Below are 19375 nucleotides of genomic sequence, written 5' to 3'. Positions count from 1 at the left end.
ACATGGGTGAATAAACACCACAATCTTTCATTTGGAGTGCTGTCCGTTTTTCATCTCTCTCTATATATATATATATATATATATAGCTTGCTGACAGTGGATTGGTCAGTACTGTGACTGAGACACCGGTGTAAAATGTCAAAATAAGCATTGCTTACCTGCTGGGTCATCCGCCACCGCTCCTGCCCTCCCCATCAGCTTCTGTTTACAGGGCTGCAGCGCTGATGTCATGTTGACATCACGTGACCTTTGAGGCCAATGATTGGCTGCAGCAGTCCTGTGCTGACAATGTGACGTCAGCGCTGCAGTCCTGTAACCAAAGACTGGCGGGAAAGATCAGAACAGAGGGAGATTTAGCAGGTATATAATGCTTATTTGGGTGATTTACACCCTCCCCTGTCTGGGCCCTGTTTCTTTGAGAATCTCGTACAACGCTTGTAATATAAGGAGACCGCGCATGCTTGGCCACTTCTATGCTGGGGAACAGGCACGCTTATTATATCCACTAGGATCATTGTATTTGGATCAAACTGTAATGACATATCTAGTCAGTATACCATAACGGTGTATTGTGGGGAGACCCCTTTAAATTCAGTGCAGTTAAATTTTACATACAAGAAGCACCCTGGAAAGAGGAAGACACAGAATGCAGGGATGAACAGGGGATCCTATTTTGGTTGATGTTATTGGTGTAATTCCACATTATTTTTAAAATGTCTCAAATTTAAAATGACATCTTCTAATTAAACAAGAATACCTGGTAATGTAATGGTTTGCAGTTGTCCACTGAATACTCTCAGCAAGACGGAAACTAATAACAGAGCGTGCTAGAAGATAACACTGGGATGTGAAATTCTGGATACTACAGGCTTTTACAGGATGCGTCCAAAGTCTGACAACAACCTTTGGTGGACAGAGGCCATTTCATCTTACAGTTGTCTTGCTCTTCATCTTGCATATCTTCATCTTACATTGTGTGTTCCATTAATGCTGTGAATGGATCTCATCCCTGGGTAACGTGGTGTCTCTGTTCTCTGAATGTTGAATACAGTTTAAAGAAAATACAAAGCAAAAAAAATAAATAAAAGGATCTGAGGAGAACAATGGTTGAGGGGTTCACATCCAATAGGTCAAGGGACACAAGAATGTGCATATCTCATTTCTAGATCTTCATATGGACCTTACTATTTGTCCCCTAGAGGAGGCGAGCCATCAAGACTGGTCTCAGATCCAACTGAAGAATCCCGAGAGGATCGCCCTTGCAAGAAGCGAATAATCTTCTCAACGGTGGCATCCTGGTACTCATGTGACCACCTGGAAATGAATAGAGAATGTTAGATTTTTTCTGAATTATATTAACAGTGCCTGCTAGACAACTAAGACATTTGTGGTTGACCACAGGCATTAGACTGCCATTTCATTGATCTCTGCTGTGTAAAGCCACCCCTTCTGTTTTATCATAGATCACAAGAGGTTTCTACTTCTTTTGCAGAACTAATTCAACAGAACTTCTATCTGTTTGAGACCTAGGTATCAGCAAGTGGATAATGAACTAATGGTGCTTATCAGGGCTGATTTTTGGTGGGCCCACCACCTGATATTGAGTCTATAAAACTGAAGTCTACATGAGTGGCTTGTTGGAATCTTCAGTTCCAAGCGGTAGGGAGGTGTAATGCAATACTATGGAGGTTTCCGTACCTCCGTGTTATGCAGTAGTGTTTTACCACTATGATCAGATGTATGGTGCTGATGTCTCATGAGAACTAAATGAAGACTGAAAAATTGCATCTGCGTATACGGATCCATGTGCAACCTCCATACAGGTACCCTATGAGCAATGGCGGAACTAGAAATGACTGGGCCCCACAGCAAATTTTTCTACAGTGTCACCGACTATATAATGCTGCTGTATAATACTGTTGAGGTGGCCCTAACAATAAAATATTTTCATCCTTATCCTGAGTGCGTCTCTTCTAAATTTGGGCCCTAAAAGCAGCCGCTTTCCTATAGCTACGCTCCTGCCTATGAGAATAGTTTTTCTCCCCTAAACTTGAAGAGCATAAGGTACCTGTATGGACCACCATATAAAATCATGAGGCACCTGTACAAGACACCATATAAAGTAGTCCCTAGCTAAATGAGAATATCAGGTGCATGTATGGAACATCATAGAGATGCATACAGTCAAAAATGTGGTACAATATCAATTTATTTTTCTTCCATGAGGCAAAATTGTCTACAGTTGCCCAGATGAATTGCTTTGCCTTCCTCTCTACTAGGACTGAGAAAGGTTTAGCTTGATGTACTGTACCTTCTGTCTCCTGCTCATACTGAAAACATTGGCAAACCTTTAGCATTAAAAAGATTAATGGTAGGGCTTACTTAATGCCATTGAACTTTAACACGGCTCTCATATCTTCAGGGAGGCTCAATGGGTTTGGCCATTCGAAGTGATCAGTGACCGGCACAATGTTCTTCCCACAGTTCAGTGCTGTGACAATCTCCTAAAACATTCAAGTAAGTACATGACTTACATGGTACAAGAAGATATGGTCAACACAAGACAGTGGAACTGACCGTCCTCATTCCTGTGGATGTTTTTTATATATTTGTGCTTGGGATGTGTTTCAGGTCAAACAATGTACAACATGCATATAATACATGGACTGATGTTAGACCAAACTTACTGATACTAGAACCCAATATTCAGTGCACAAAACCAGATCATCAATATAGAGGTACAGCTGACATAAATTCAGAGTAATAGTAATTGAGGTTCATACGTATTTATGCTCCAGAAAACAAATCATGAATGTTAAGTCTAAGGCGTACCTCCAGTGAAATATAACAACTTTACATTGCTCTTAGATCTTCAAGTAGTGTACATTATTTTTGTGACGTCTTTCCCCTAAAAGCTCAGCTGCTTGTATTGCAAGTCACTCCGTCTTCACTAAAACTAACCATAGCCATTAGATAGCTGTTGGCCGAACGCTCATTCGGCCAGCAGCTATCTCAACCAATGCTCCCATATGTATGCAGAATGGTTGGCTCAGACGAGCATACAAAGAGAGAAATGGGGGTTAGTCAGCACATCCCAGTGCGCAGGTGCATGTCGCCATGGCTGAAAGTGCAAAAACAAACACAATGCAACAGCACTCTGCAAACACAAATAATAAAGTAAATACAACTGTGCCATACTCACTATAGAAAATGTACTAATGCTACTTATAAATGTGAGATTCTTGGCAAATACATTTTGTACAAAATTATTTGTGCCTGTCCGCCAACGACAAGGTGATCTCTTTAGGACAGGAACCTAACACTGAATACTACCTCCGCTAGTGCCATACCGGCCTCCATTAAAGTCAGGGAATGCAGGTTCCACATGCAGGCCGAGCCCACACTATAGTATACCTCTTTTGGTGCCACAATGGCCTCCATTAAATTCAGGGAATGCTGAGCCTGCAGGTGGAACCTGCATTCTCTGAATTCAATGGATCGACATTTGCCAAGAATCTCACATTTATAATGTAACATTAGCATTAGTCCATTTTCTATAGCGAGTATGGCACTATTGTATTTACTTTATTATTTGTGTTTGCAGAGTGCTGTTGCATTGTGTTTTTTTAGCTCATCTGGCAGCAGCTTATCTCAAGAACAAAAGGTTTCAGTCATGTTAAAATCCAATGTGTCCAAACCTTCTCTACCTCGACATCTGTCGTTGGGGAAGAGTCAGGAGGTCTGCATACCCAATAGATGGTTGCCTAATCCCACCAAAATGGTCAGGTTTGGTTGCCATACATCGGCTACTTTCACACTTGCGTTTTGGGCCGATCCGTCATGGATCTGCAAAAACAGATCTGTTACAATAATACAACCGCATGCATCCGTCAATCCGTCATGAACGGATCCGGTTGTATTATCTGTAACATAGCCAAGACGGATCCGTCATCGACTCCACTGACAGTCAATGTCAGACAGATCAGTTTTTTATTGTGCCAGATTGTGTCAGAGAAAATGGATCCGTCCTCCATTGACTTACATTGTGTGCCAGGACGGATCCGTTTGGTTCAGTTTCGTCAAGCAGGCAGTGTTTTGGTGTCCGCCTCCAGAGCGGAATGGAGCCTGATCGGAGGCGAACTGATGCATTCTGAGCGGATCTTTTTCCATTCAGAATGCACTGGGGCAAAACTGATCAGTTTTTGACCACTTGTGAGAGCCCTGAACGGATCTCACAAACGGAAATCCGAAACGCCAGAGTGAAAGTAGCCTAATATGTATGGTCAGCTGTACTCTTTTCCACATGAAATGAAAGAAGTGCGGAATATGTACCAATCTCAGTCATGAGAGTGCATCAGTCTGCTCCTGCCTCCTGCTGTATGACAAGCCGCACACAGACATAAATTATGAAAACTGGAGGACAACGAGAATGTTTGCCTTACTTTGTGTACCCAGTCCTTGCATTCGTAGTCTCCCATGCATTTATCCAAACATCCAGCAGAGAGGACTAGGACAAAGTTTCTAGCGCTGATAACACTTTGAATCAATTTGTCCTCAAATTTTCCTGCCTCCAGCTTTTCCACATCAATAAAGGCACTGAAGCCATGGAGATACAAATGAACCTTCAGAAGGCTGTCAGAATGCAGAGACAAGCAAAATACGATTAGTAAGTTAAACGGTCAAATTAAAGTGCTCTACAATCCAGAACAAAGCAGACACCATAATAGAAGGAGGAACTGTCAATATAGAATTGTTAGAAATAGTAATGTTTGCTCTGTGATCTAGTAGAAGTACTGGTTTCTATTGACACTACTGTATACTTACTTATAAGGCCTAAATAATAAAGCTATAGATGTAATTACAGAATTATACCACATGCCACATCTTCTACTTGGAATGCTAATAGAAGCTTTAGGGAACATCCGCATTGGATGTAAAATCCTGGAGAATCCAACCAGGATCTTGCAGCGGATACGCAGCAGAATCTGCACAAGTTACACGTGGATTTCGATGCAGATTTCACTCTGCACGGCAAAGGGTGGCATATGCAGTGGGGCAAAATGACATGCTGCGCCTTTAATATCCACATGGCAGCTCAAGTTAGGCCTCCTGCACACGACCGTTGTGTGCATCCGTGGCCGTTGTGCCGTTTTCCGTTTTTTTTCGCTGACCCATTGACTTTCAATGGGTCCGTGGAAAAATCGGAAAATGCACCGTTTTGCAGCCAAGACCGTGATCCGTGTATCCTGTCCGTCAAAAAAATATGACCTGTCCTATTTTTTTGACGGACAACGGTTCACGGACCCATTCAAGTCAATGGGTCCGTGAAAGAACACGGATGCACACAGGATTGGCATCCGTGTCCGTGATCCGTGGCCGTAGGTTAGTTTTTATACAGACGGATCCGAAGATCCGTCTGCATAAAAGCTTTTTCATAGCTGAGAAAACTCAGAACCGACAGTATATTCTAACACAGAGGCGTTCCCATGGTGATGGGGACGCTTCAGGTTAGAATATACTAAAAGAACTGTGTACATGACTGCCGCCTGCTGCCTGGCAGGTGCTGCCAGGCAGCAGGGGGCAGCCCCCCCCCCCCCTGACCTGTCACTTACCAGTAGGAGGAGCTCCCGGCCGGACGCAGACATCGCAGCTCGCAGGTAAGTATAATGGTTCTACAAATTGCTAAGTAACCATGGCAACCGGGACTGCAGTAGCGTCCTGGTTGCCATGGTTACTGATCGTAGCCCCAGCGATTAAACTGGGACTCCGATCGGTACACTCCGCTGCCACCAATGATAGGGGGGAGATTTTAATTAGGAGGGGGAGGGAGGGGGGCCCACTGGCCACCAACGAGTTAACTACAGGGGAGGGAGGGGGGCCCACTGGCCACCAACGAGTTAACTACAGGGGACGGAGGGGGGCCGGCCGCACTGGCCACCAATGAGTTAACTACAGGGGAGGGGGGGGGCCCACTGGCCACCAATGAGTTAACTACAGGGGAGGGAGGGGGGGGGGCGGCCACACTGGACACCAATGTGTTAACTACAGGGGGAAAGGGCTGCCCCCTGCTGCCTGGCAGCACCTGCCAGGCAGCAGGGGGCAGTCGTGTACACAGTTCTTTTAGTATATTCTAACCTGAAGCGTCCCTGTCACCATGGGAATGCCTCTGTGTTAGAATATACTGTCGGATTTGAGTTTCACGATGTAACTCAAATCCGACAGTATATTCTAACATAGAGGCGTTCCTATGGTGATGGGGACGCTTCAAGTTAAAATATACCATCGGATTGGAGAAAACTCCGATCCGATGGTATATTAACTCCTGACTTTACATTGAAAGTCAATGGGGGACGGATCCGTTTGAAATTGCACCATATTGTGTCAACGTCAAACGAATCTGTCCCCATTGACTTGCATTGTAATTCAGGACGGATCCGTTTGGCTCCGCACGGCCAGGCGGACACCAAAACGACTTTTTTTTCATGTCCGTGGATCCTCCAAAAATCAAGGAAGACCCACGGATGAAAAAACGGTCACGGATCACGGAAAAACGGAACCCCGTTTTGCGGACCGCAAAAAAATACGGTCGTGTGCATGAGGCCTTTTATGCAGATGTTTTCCACAGTGTGTCAGAGATTTTGTAGAATCTCATCTACTTTGTAGTACTGTAATATGCTGTGGATTTTCCACATGCAAATCCATGATGTGTACGCCACGTGTCAACATTCCCTTAAAGGGCTGTCCAGCTTTTTAAAAGTAATGGCCTATACGGAGCTGTTTATGGCAGTGCTGCTCCCATTCACCTCAATAACCAGTCCGTCCATTAGGCCTTATGCACACGACCGTGACGTTTTTTGCGGTCCTCAAACGCGGATCCGCAAAAAAAAGAAAACGGCCGTCAATATATGCCTATTCTTGTCCGCAAAGCGCGGACAGGAATAGGACATGTTATATTTTTTTAGCGAGCCGCGGAACGGAGCAACGGATGCGGAAGGAACACGGAATGCTGTCCGCATCTTTTGCGGCCCCAGTGAAGTGAATGGGTCCGCATCCGAGCCGCCAAAACGGCGGCTCGGATGCGGACCCAAATAACGGTCGTGTGCATGAGGCCTTACATCAAGCTGTATAGTTCCAGCACCAGCTTCTGAAATGGCTGATTGATGGGGGTGCAGGGTGTTGGACCCCTGCCAGTCCTGGGGGTGAACCACTGGACAACCTCTTTAAGATTTTGCAGTAAGGGGTAATAAACAGAGTACCTGGCCAGCTGGGATCCTGTGCTCCTACGGTAACTGATGAAAACATCAGGGCCATCATAACTAGATTTGCCAACACTGCATGGAAGAGGCGAGTGCAGCATCTCTAAGATAGAAAAGAGACAGAAAGGTTTTTCTAGTGTGACATAGCTGTACTCTGATAAGGACTGCTTAAGACATAGTTGTAAGTGATGACATCGCAACTGTTGGTGCTGTTGACATGGTAAGATCATTCAAACAAAGGTGAAGGTTTTACTTGAATCTGGACTATCTGTTGGCTCAGAAAATCTGGTCAGTTTTGTGAAAATGAGGTACGTTGGTGTCATTTAAAGGGGTGCCCTGCTTTGGACAATCCCTATTTGTTAGACATGTTCCTTGGCAATAAATTGATCACAAAGTGTCTTTCTGTTGGGACCTCCAATGATCAGCCGTAAGATCAGAACTGTTCAATTTCCCTGCAGCTCCACCACAGGGGAAATGAAGCAATACTCAATGCCCCTATAAAGCAATGTTTTGTACGTGTAATACAGGACAGGACAAGTCCTCCAGAACCATCCAGAGGATCCTGGATCTGAATGCTTTTGTAATTGCATGTAATTAAAAATTTTGTATAGCCACTGAGTTATTCCATAAAATTTATCTGTATAGCGCCACCTGCTGTTAGTTTTTTTCTTATTTCTTTGTCCAGCTCACTAAGAAGGCTGCGCATGCCTTCAACTGCCTCCTGAGCCGTGATAGGGAGAGCATGGACACGCCCCCTGAGCTGCAGCAGAAAAGACACTCCCCCTGAGCTGTCAGCTTGATATAAATCTAGCAGAGCAATGAATGGGGAGATCTCTGGATCCATGTGAGGTACAGGGCTGGTGCTAGCTTTGTTAGAAATAGGTTCCCATGTACTATATGATGTCTGATTTTCATTTTTTACATTAATCATGGGATAACCGCTTTAAACAAAGCTCAGAAAGCTCAAAGCTTCTGTAAGGGTAGAGCCTCATTCACACGTCAGTGTTCCACGGACGTGTGCTGTACGAGTTCTCCACGGAGAGCACACGTCCCCATTCATTTTAATGTTTGTATTCAGACATCAGTGTTTTAGCACGGTCCGTGGGTCCGTGTTTTCAGCACGGATGCATGCTCTATTCGTGTTCACGGATCCATCACGTCCATTATAGTCTATGGGTCCGTGAAAACCACAGATGCCATCCGTGTTGCATCCGTGTTTCACGGATCATTAGGAAGAGATGCTTTGAAAATGATTTTTCAGCTGTTTAGTGTCAGTGAAACACGGATGCAACACGGACAGCAAAAAGCGGACACATGGATCCACCACGGATCCTTCACGGACAGCGTCACGGATGCATCACTGACCACCTGCTCACGGATTTGAGCACGGACACGGACGTGTGAATGAGGCTTAAGTCTTCTATGTATAATTTACAAAAATACACTACTACATTACACTGCTGGTTATGTGCGTAAAGAGGCATGAAATATACTAAGTGACTGGATTCAGTCCTAGCACAATGTCATGAATAATTAGCTGCGTGTACAAGACAAGGTATCTGGCGAGTGCGTTGTCTTCAGGTAATTGAATGTGATGCTGCCTGGCAGACCAGAAAGCTTACATCTTGTACTATAAGCAGCAAAGCTTGAATTGGGTTTGTGATTCTCTCCATCCACATTTTCTTCTTACCAACTGGCAACTGGACAGAGAAATCCACATTATGTAGACTGAAACGTTCATCATGCAGATAAATGAGCAAAAACGTTTTTTTTCCCTGAAAATTCCACTGTTTGTATTTTTCTGTTAGCAGTTACCATGCCCAGCAGTAGTCTGGGCATGGTAGAACCCTGATATGGGGCCAAACAAGATCCTTGAGCTAGTTGGAGCAGAGGCGCACACAGGTCTTATAGGGCCCCATAGCAACACTAAGTATGGGCCCCCCTGCCCCACCCAGGTTCCCAGAAAGCGTGGGACAATCACTCCCAGACTGCAGACAGCAAAGCACAATGTCTCAGATTTCTGATCACATGACTTTTTTTTTTTTAAGTCAGGGGATGAAATTTTCATTAAAACATTTAAAATTATTATATAATTTAAAAAGTTATCCTTGGCCTCACCCACTTTATTCGACTGGCACAAGTGCTTCATAAATATGACGCTTATTCTGACCACCACATTTCTCAATGTATTCACACCAGACAACTGGCATAAATACATTGAGAAATCTTCTGCTTCCCATCTATTACAAAGCTGACTGCCTGCAGCCACCACTAGGGGGAGCTCAGTGCATAAGAATTGCAGTTACATAGATGTAATCATCTGTTTGCAAAGAGCTCCCCCTAGTGGTGGCTGCATAAAAAATGCAGTATTTTCCCATCAGAAAGAGAAGAAGGAGTTCGCCTTCAATGAAGGTACACCTCTGAGGGCCATTTCAGGAGCCACCACTGTCTTTACCAGGATAAGTGATACTAAAGGTGGTGTAACACTACTGAAACTCTGCAGTGCTGTTCATAATGGGTGGTAAGTAGCAGGGGTTCACCCATATATGCACAGAATCGGGGCATCATGGGGTTGGGGATTCTATATCTGAGCAAATCTAGACACGCATGGGTAGGGGTGGGCTTTAGGGGCTTGTTTTGCAGCCAGTGGGAAGAGGGTATATATCAGCAGGTTGATTCTTTTACATTTCGCTATAAGACCATCTTTTTACAGTGTAAGGGTCCATTCACACATCCGTAAGTGTTTTGCGGATCCTCAAAACACGGACACCAGCAATGTGCATTCAGCAATTTGCGGACCGCACATCGCCAGCACTATAATAGAAAATGCCTAATCCTGTCTGCAATTGCGGACAAGAATAGGACATGTTCTATTTTTTGGCGGAAACGGAAGCACGGATGCGGAAGTGTGGATCCGCAAATGCAGATCCGCTAATGCGGATGAGGACAGCACATTCGGGCCCCATTGAAAATGAATGGGTCTGCACCCGTTCCGCAAAATAGCGGAACGGATGCGGACCCATTTTGCGGACGTGTGAATGGACCCTAATGGTGACACACATGATTCGGCTGACACAAGTGAAAAACACAATCATTATATTAATAATCCATTTTTCTTGTTAATGAAACAACCTGAACCCTCTGGCGTTTGCAAATCGGGACGCTGCTACATAAACTAGGAAGTTTGGGGACATATACCTCTATGCCAAAAATATAATAAGGCCGTTTATAAGCCATAAATAATAATGCTATAATATAATTGAAAATATCATTTTTGGTCCTGATTCATATAAAAGTGGAGTCTGGTCACAAACTCACCTCTGGCTGCTGACAAAATACGGACACGGTGAAAACCTGTTGTGATGTAGCAATCCTCCTCTAGCTGCTCCTCAGTCACGTGATGCAGAAAATTCCGATCAATGCCACAAGTAACCAGATTATACGTATACTGTCTGAACCGCGGCTCTACACTGCCAAGCCAATCAGCCAGGTTACTCCGATCACATGTTGAGTAGTTGGCATACGTTTTTAACTCCACCAGTTCCCTCATAAATCTTTAAAAAAAAAGGTAAGAAACAGCATCTTGGTATTACAGACATAAATGTGATCTCAAATGTGCAAGTCTCCTGCTATGAAATGCTCTTTCCTAATTTCAGCTATGTTCTTGTAACACAGAGATTTTATTGTTGGCACCAGCTAGTTGAATGATAACGCTTAAAGGGGTGTTCCAGGATTTACATATTGATGACCTACAGTATCCTCAGGACAGGTCATCAGTAAGATATCGGAGGCGGTCCGACTCCCGTCACCCCCACGATCAGCTGTTTGAGGCCGCGGCGCTTACCAAGCACAGCTCCGTACATTGTATATTGGATATTCACTTCAATAAGCTAAGCTGCAGCTAGGCCATGTGTCCAATAAATGTGACGTAACATGGCCTCCAGGATCGCTGTGGCCTCTTCAGACACGGATTGTCACGGTCCCGCCTGTGACAGGGACTAGAAGATCGAGGAGACTGGCTGCACGTGATTGACAGCCCCTTTGGTTTCACCTTTCTGTGTTGTTGCTGGGGATGACCACACCTGTTGTATCAGGTGTAGCTTAAGTGGTCATTCCTTCTCCTCTATTCAGTCTGGCCTCACCCATCATGCTATGAGGTTGATAGCCCCTTGTTTGTTCCTGTTCGTCCACATACTTCTGGAAGTTAAGTTTATCTTCTTTGTTGTTTGTTGTTTACCCTTTCCTGCTGATATTAGACCTGAGGGGGTCTTCTATTCCTTCACCTGGGAAGGAATAGGCCATCCGTGTCCTAACATTATCTGCAGGGTCCTGTTAGAGTGAGATTGGGCATAGGTTCCTGCGTATGAACATTCCTACCATCTAGGTCTGTTCATACTGATAGCAGTCAGGGCTCGGCGTAGGGACTCACTAGGTGTGACCATTTTACTTTCCCTAGGTTCCAGGCCTAATACCTTTTCCCTTCCCTTCTGTGTTCAGTGTGGAGTGTAGTTACCACACTGCGCCGTGACACCGATCTCATATTGATGACTTATCCTGAGGATAGGCCGTCAATATGTAAATCCTGCCAAACCCCTTTAAAGAAGCCGTCTGTTGTTAAAAGGGTCCCTTGACAAGAAGTTGATCACAAAGTGCCCACCCTGCTGGCACCTTAAAGGGTACATGTCCCACAAAACAATATATCAATCTGCTCAGGCCCCCCTGCTCTATACCACGCTGTCCACAGACAGGACTGGATGTACAACATGACAGGTCCCCTTTTATTGATCAGCTCCAAGCAACAGTGGCTACTCAGTGATCTTGGCCGAGACACCCTTCCCACGACCAAATATCACTATGTAGCATTGCAGCCAATGAACTGAATGGGATTGCAGCATGACTTGCATGTTGCTGCGATTCTGTGGTCACTTGGGGGCGCCATCCTGTGTGGGGGACACTTGGACGCATCATAATTTTACGGGAGCACTAAGGGGGTATTTTACTAAGGGGCACTAGAGGCATCACACTTTATAGTCTAAAGGGCATCATACTCTGGGGGGGCACTAAGTAGGCATCATACTGTGTGAGGAGGCACTAAGGGGCATCATATTCTGTGGGGGCACTAAGGTGGCATCGCCAGGAGCACTATTTCTGTGTGTGGGAGTAACAAGACAACATATGAGTAGTGATGAGCGGGAGGTGCCATATTAGATTTTGTGATATTTTGCGAATATTCGATTGAATATTCGTCTTATATTCGTCGAAATCGAATATTCGTCATTATTCTATTTATCGCGAATAATATGCGATTTAATTATTCGCGTATTGCGATTTTTTAACTGTATTAGGCAACTTTCCTATTGGTTGGCTATGGCTATGGCTAATATGTGTTTTTTACGAATATTCGCTATATTGCTATATATTCTTGTTTTAGAATATTGCGAATATTCTAAAAAACAAAGTTATAGCAATATAGCGAATAGTCGTAAAAAATACACATATAGACTGCGATTTAGCTAATATAGTGCTATAATCTTTTTTATAGTCTAATTTTTTGGTCTCATCTGAAGTTCAGATTTGGAAAAACTTTACACTATTAAAAAAAAATACTATAGCGCTATATTAGATAAATTGCAGTCTATATGGGTATTTCACGAATATTCCCTATATTGCTATAACTTCGTGTTTTAGAATATTCGTCATATTTGTCATATTCTAAAATTTAGAATATGACGAATATTCTAAAAAACTAAGTTATAGCAATATAGCGAATATATTCGTTATTTAGAATATTCGCCTTTTTTTTTTTTTTTCAATCTGTACTGTTATTCCACTTTGGCATACTCCTCCCCGACAAGCGTCCCCGTCACCATGGGAACGCCTGTGGGTTAGAATATACCATCGGATCTGAGTTTTCACAATCTCAGGGAAAACTCAGATCCGATGGTATTTTCTAACCCACAGGCGTTCCCATGGTGACGGGAACGCTTGTCGGGGAGGAGTATGCGAACAACTGTACAGATTGGAAAAAAAAAAATGCTAATATTCTAAATAACTAATATATTCCCTATATTGCTATATATTCGTTTTTTAGAATATTCATTTTATTTTCCATATAAAAACATGATTCCTTCCTGCTTAAGTTGCTTGTGGGCCAATGACTCATTGACCCACAAGAAAGAAGCAGGGAGGAATCATGTTTTCAGATGTTAAAAAATGACGAATATTCGATATAGTGAATATATAGCACTATATTCGAAATATTTGCGAATTAGCGAAGTTGCGATATTCGCGATTAATATTCGCTATTCGAATATTCGCGCTCAACACTACATATGAGAGAAGTGATGCAGCAGGTCAGACACATACCTCTTACGAGTGATACTGGAGATCATACCCAAGTCTTCTTTTAGATCTATCTCACTTAATCTCAGCAGTAGATCTCCGTCAATCTGGTGGTCCTGTTGTGACCAAGTACAATGTAAGTTAAAAACACAGCTGCACAAAGTGTATGTCTATGTGCCATATGCCCTCACAACTTACTGAAAACATCTGTGAATATTTGTTAAATCCAATCTGCTGCAGCCAGTGTTGTACTTCTAATGGTTTCCAGTTGGGTACAGAACGTGGAATACGAGAAGGGACCTCTTCACCAACCATCTGAAGAGCTTTTTTGGCCAGGGAGGAAACAGTACAGTCAACAGAGTAGCATACGATTCGCTTTAGGCTTTGTGTGGCTCCGATCTCATTGAACACCTAGAAAGTAAGATCAAACAGAGCATGGACCAGAGCTAGTAGACATGAGCCAACAGCTAATTAATTAATTGGACATCGCACAATGGGGTGCGGTATGCCAGTCTTGATAGGACCTGTGCTGCAGGAGGAGGCATCTAATTTATGATGAGGTGCAGACCTCGTCATTAATTATATGCTTTCCCTGGCAGTCCGTGCGCATGAAATCTACGGCTGCTCGGAGCCCACATGCCGCCCTTGCCACACCCACTTTTCGTAAACCTAATGATGGTAGCGTAAAACACCAGCTGTGTTTTGTTGTTGGTTTTTTTTACGCCATAAAAAATACATGGGGAGAGTGATTCATTTTGACACACTCACTTTATAAATATGTCTATATGTGCCAAATTTTGCTGCACATTAGGCCAGAATTCAGGTGCAGCCACAGCAGTAAATGTAGGTGAGTGGTTGTCATTTACTTAAAGCATATGCCAAAACTGGTGTACCAAAGAGACACATGTATACGCCAATGGCATGTTGCACAAAAATGTATGACTTTTTGAGATTTTATTTGTCTATCGCCACAATCTTAAAAAGTAGGTGGAGTTTAGGACGGGACCCCCGCAACCACATTACAACACACTTACTGTAAGTTACACCAGAAAACTATGGTGTCCATAGAAGTCAATGGATGAGAGGGGTAGGAGAGCAAGGAAGTGCAGAGAGATACAGACATATGCTACCCATAAAAGTCTAAGGAGAGGGTGGCGTTGAGAAGGAGTGAGCTGCTAGGGGGAGAAAAAAGCACTTTTCTCTGATAAGGTATGTTACAGAATTCTATATTAACCTGTACTACTGATTTATGCAGTTTGTTGAAGGTATGTTGACAATTTAATACCTCCTTTTAAGATAATATTGGAAAGCCTGATTTCTAGGCTCTACACTGTAGCAAATCACATGTCCTAATTCAAAGCTTTGGTTGACTGTGAAACAATATAAAATATACAATAGCGTCCAATGCATTTCACACTGATATATTGTACTGTATGTCAAAATCCAGTCAAATAACCAAAGACTTTGGGTTCGACTGGAACAACTGGGAATGAACGTTTGTACTAACGCTCATTACCGACCAACCGCCCCATGTAAAGGTGCCGCTGATCACACGACAAATGAGCCCACACTTGTTCATTGGGTGATTTCAACTTTCATGCAGCACCTAAAATCATCTTTTGTAAATAAAGATGTGCTGCCGACAATGAATCTGTATGGGGAATGAACAATCGTAGTAGCGATCATTTATTGCCATGTAAAGTGGATGAATATTGCATGTGTTCCTGATAATTGCCCATGCAAAGGGCATTTAGGACTGCTTATCTATGATGGATCGTCTTGAAACACAGAGGTTGCAGAGAAAGACATAGGTATAGATCCAAGCAGATAAACATAAGGAAAAGCTTTTTCTTCTCATTAGGATCCATGCCCGATTGAGGAAACCAAAATACAAGCATGATGTATGAAGACTACTAAAATTCATTAGTTAATAGGGTTTTCTGGCATTCATATATTAATGACCTATCCTCAGGATAGATCATCAATATCTGATCGGTGGGGGTCCGACTCCTGGACACCCCAACAATCAGCTGTTTAAAGAAGCCACGGCGCTCCGATAAGTCCTGCAGCCTCTTCCTAGGGCAATGATGTCACATTCATCGGTCACATGGCCTATGTACAGACCAGTCCCATTCAAGTGAGTGGACCTGAGCTTAGTTAGCTGTGAAGTGCAGCACTCACCGTAGCGTCATGGCATCCTCAAACATCTGATTGGCGGGTGTGCCGGGAGTCAGACCCTCACCGATCAGATACTAATGACCTATCCTGAGGAAAGGTCATCAATATAGTAGTCCTGGAAAACTCCATTAAATGAGATAGAATGCCTCATGACTTGTCCCATCTGCTTTCACCGCTCACTGACCAGAACAGTTAGGCCTCTTTCACACGGGCGAGATTTCCGCACGGGTGCAATGCGTGAGATGAACGCATTGCACCCGCACTGAATCCGGACCCATTTCTATGGGGCTGTGCACATGAGCGGTGATTTTCACATATTACTTGTGCGTTGCGTGAAAATCGCAGCATGCTCTATATTGTGCGTTTTTCACGCAGCGCAGGCCCCATAGAAGTGAATGGGGCTGCGTGAAAATCGCAAGCATCCGCAAGCAAGTGCGGATGTGGGACCCGATCATTATTATTTTCTCTTATAACATGGTTATAAGGGAAAATAATAGCATTCTGAATACAGAAAATAATAAAATCTACACAACACCTAACCCAAACCTGAAATTCTGTGAAGAAGTCCGGGTTCGGGTTTGGGTACCAAACATGCAGATTTTTCTCACGCGCGTGAAAAACGCATGCCGTCCGCATGTCACGCGCGGGAAAAAAACGCGATGCTATCGCATACAACACTGAAGCACTCGCAAGCAAAATCGCACGATTTTCCCTGAACGCACCATGAACGCATCCGGCCCAAATCCGTGACGCCCGTGTGAAAGAGGTCTTACTCATCAGAAAATTATAGGGTAGATTTGAGAAATGAAAAGATTGAATGTTCATCTCTCAGTGGGGAGTGGAGAAATCTCCCACTCCAAGGTTATAAGTAGTAAGCCGGTTTTAGAAAATGTGTCATTCACAAACATATTGGGGGACATTGATCAAGACTGGCGCATCTATCCACCAGTCTTGTTCTCCCTGCACTGGCGCAAGATGCGCCTAATTTATTAAGAGGCAGATGCCTATTAACAAATCTGGCGCATCTCTGCCCTGACATGCGCCAGATACTTAAGTCTACACCGGCTACAGGCTGGAGTAGACTTCAGCTATAACTTCCGACACTTTCTGGCAAAAGTTACAGTAACTGCGGCGGGCGGCGATAAACCCGGCCCCTTTCCCTAAGGCTACTTTCACACTGGCGTTTTGGTTTCCGTTTGTGAGATCTGTTCATGGCTCTCACAAGCGGTCCAAAACGGATCAGTTTTGCCCTAATGCATTCTGAATGGATAAGGATCAGCTGAGAATGCATCAGTTTGCCTCCATTCCGTCTCCATTCTGCTCTGGAGGCCGACACGAAAACGCTGCTTGTCCGCCTGACGATGCGGAGGCAAACAAATCCGTCCTGACACACAATGTAAGTCAATGGGGACGGATTTGCTTTCACTGACACAATCTGGCACAATAGAAAATGGATCCGTCCTCCATTGACTTTCAATGGTGTTAAAGACGGATCCGTTTTGGCCATGTTAAAGATAATACAAACGATAATACAAACGTTCTGAACGGAGGCATGCGGTTGTATTATCTGAACGGAAGCGTTTGTGCAGATCCATGACGGATCCGCACCAAACGCGAGTGTGAAAGTAGCCTAAGCCTCACACCTTTTCTCGCCACTTCAGAAAAGTGGTGCGAGGCCTAAAAAGCCACAAATTATGGTGCACATATGCTGTGCGCCATAATGTGCGACTTCTTTATGCCACAATAGTGGCATAAAGGGCTTAATTAATGTCCCTCACTGTAGAGTTCTCCATTAAATGGAATGTGTCATCAGAAAATGACCCATTGTTGAAATGCTGTTTTTATGTTAAACATATATTTTTGAGAACTTTGGGCGATTTTGTTTTACATTTTCCATAACACTATATTTGAAAAAATATCCTAAAAGTCTAACAATATGTTGAGCGTCCCTGTTTAGAAACAGAATCACTTTTCAGCAGTCATCTCCTTATCTTTGCAGGCATGCTTACAATGAAAGATAGCACATCTGTATAGATCGTACACAGTGGCATACCTCCAATATAGGCAGACCACGCAGCTGATGTGGGGCATGTGGGGAAAAAAGGCCCACAGTGAACCAAAGGCCCCACTCCCTAATTACACTTATTACTGTCCAGCTCCAGTATAGTATCCCTATCATCAGTAGAGAAAGCAAAAGGACCTGTGATGATGTCATCACAGGTCCTGTACATCTAGTAAAGGAACTGCATAAAGAATGGTATAGCTCCCAGGTTAGATAGGAGCATCTGCCAGAACTTACACACACTGCATCTATTGTACAATATAAGACACAGATATATAGTATATCCAACAGTGTACTGATATATGAGGTATAATAGATACAATGTGTACATATATATAATATATACAGCAGTGTACTGATATCTGAGGTACGAGCAGTAATTTCTACCTCATACCTCACATATCAGTACATTGCTGTATATACTGGCCAGGTAGGGGGAGGGGCTATGAATGGAGCATGGGGGCTCAATTTAGATTCTTGCTATGGGATTTCTCCCAAACTCTCCTATAGAAGTCAGTGAGGTCAGCTCCAACCTAAATTGTCTAGGGTCTATGTAGCTGCTATAAAGTATATCTGTAAACAGGAAGTCTTGTAGGGTGTCAGGCATATTTTAAACCTAAAGGTCAGTGCAAATACTTTTAGAATTTTTTTAACTATAGTGATATGGAAATTTTTAAACAAAATCACCAAATATAAAAAAAAAAAAAAAGATTTCACATAAAACTTGACTTAAACAATATGTCATTTTCTGATGACACGTTCCCTGTAACACATTAGTATACATTACTTTTTTCTAGTAACTAGGGATGAACGAACCCGTGGAAGTTCAGGTTCGCCCAAACTTCCGGTCAAACTTTGGGTTCGGGACCAGAACTTGACTCCGAACCCGAAACCCACTGAAGTCAATGGGGACCCGAACTTCACTTTATTATTTCCCATCATAACATGGTTATATCGGAAAATAATAGCATTCTTAAGAATAACAATATGGCAACTTAGAGGTTAAAGGGAACCTGTCACCGGGATTTTGTGTATAGAGCTGAGGACATGGGCTGCTAGATGGCCGCTAGCACATCCGCAATACCCATTCCCCATAGCTCTGTGTGCTTTTATTGTGGAAAAAAAACGATTTGATCCATATGCAAATTAACCTGAGATGTGTCCTGTACATGAGATGAGTCCAGCATGAAGGAGCGCAGCATCGCATCGCATGCTCAGAATCTCCTCCTTGCTCCCCGACGTCAGACAGCCAGAGCGCCGTAATCTCGCGATCCGCGAGCTAGCGCATGTGCAGTGTCCTCATAGTGTTCCTTCCTTATGCTGGCATCAGCCTCAGGGAAGGAACAGCGCATGCGCTAGCTCGCGCATCGCGAGATTACGGCGCTCTGGCTGCCTGACGTCGGGGAGCAAGGAGGAGATTCTGAGGATGTGGGGCGGTGCTGCGCTCCTTCACGCTGGACTCATCTCAAGTACAGGACACATCTCAGGTTAATTTGCATATGGATCAAATCGTTTTTTTTCCACAATAAAAGCACAC

General features: G+C 43.7%; 1 protein-coding gene across 1 annotated transcript in view; it reads right to left on the bottom strand.

The window, feature by feature from the left end:
* Positions 1 to 1184: 1184 nt before the first annotated feature.
* The window catches only part of SARM1 (sterile alpha and TIR motif containing 1), a 30767-nt gene continuing 12576 nt past the window's right edge, over positions 1185 to 19375 (bottom strand). Inside the window, exons 3-9 of the mRNA XM_040422134.1 lie at positions 13797 to 14009; positions 13623 to 13714; positions 10575 to 10810; positions 7257 to 7359; positions 4443 to 4632; positions 2383 to 2504; positions 1185 to 1314 (exon numbers count right to left, since the gene is read on the bottom strand). Of these exons, the coding sequence (XP_040278068.1) occupies positions 1185 to 1314; positions 2383 to 2504; positions 4443 to 4632; positions 7257 to 7359; positions 10575 to 10810; positions 13623 to 13714; positions 13797 to 14009 (1086 nt within the window). The remainder of the gene's footprint in view (positions 1315 to 2382; positions 2505 to 4442; positions 4633 to 7256; positions 7360 to 10574; positions 10811 to 13622; positions 13715 to 13796; positions 14010 to 19375) is intronic.

The sequence above is a fragment of the Bufo bufo genome, chromosome 3 (genome assembly GCF_905171765.1).
Source record: "Bufo bufo chromosome 3, aBufBuf1.1, whole genome shotgun sequence".
Classification (NCBI taxonomy): domain Eukaryota; kingdom Metazoa; phylum Chordata; class Amphibia; order Anura; family Bufonidae; genus Bufo; species Bufo bufo.
This window is presented reverse-complemented; position numbering and strand designations above follow the sequence as displayed.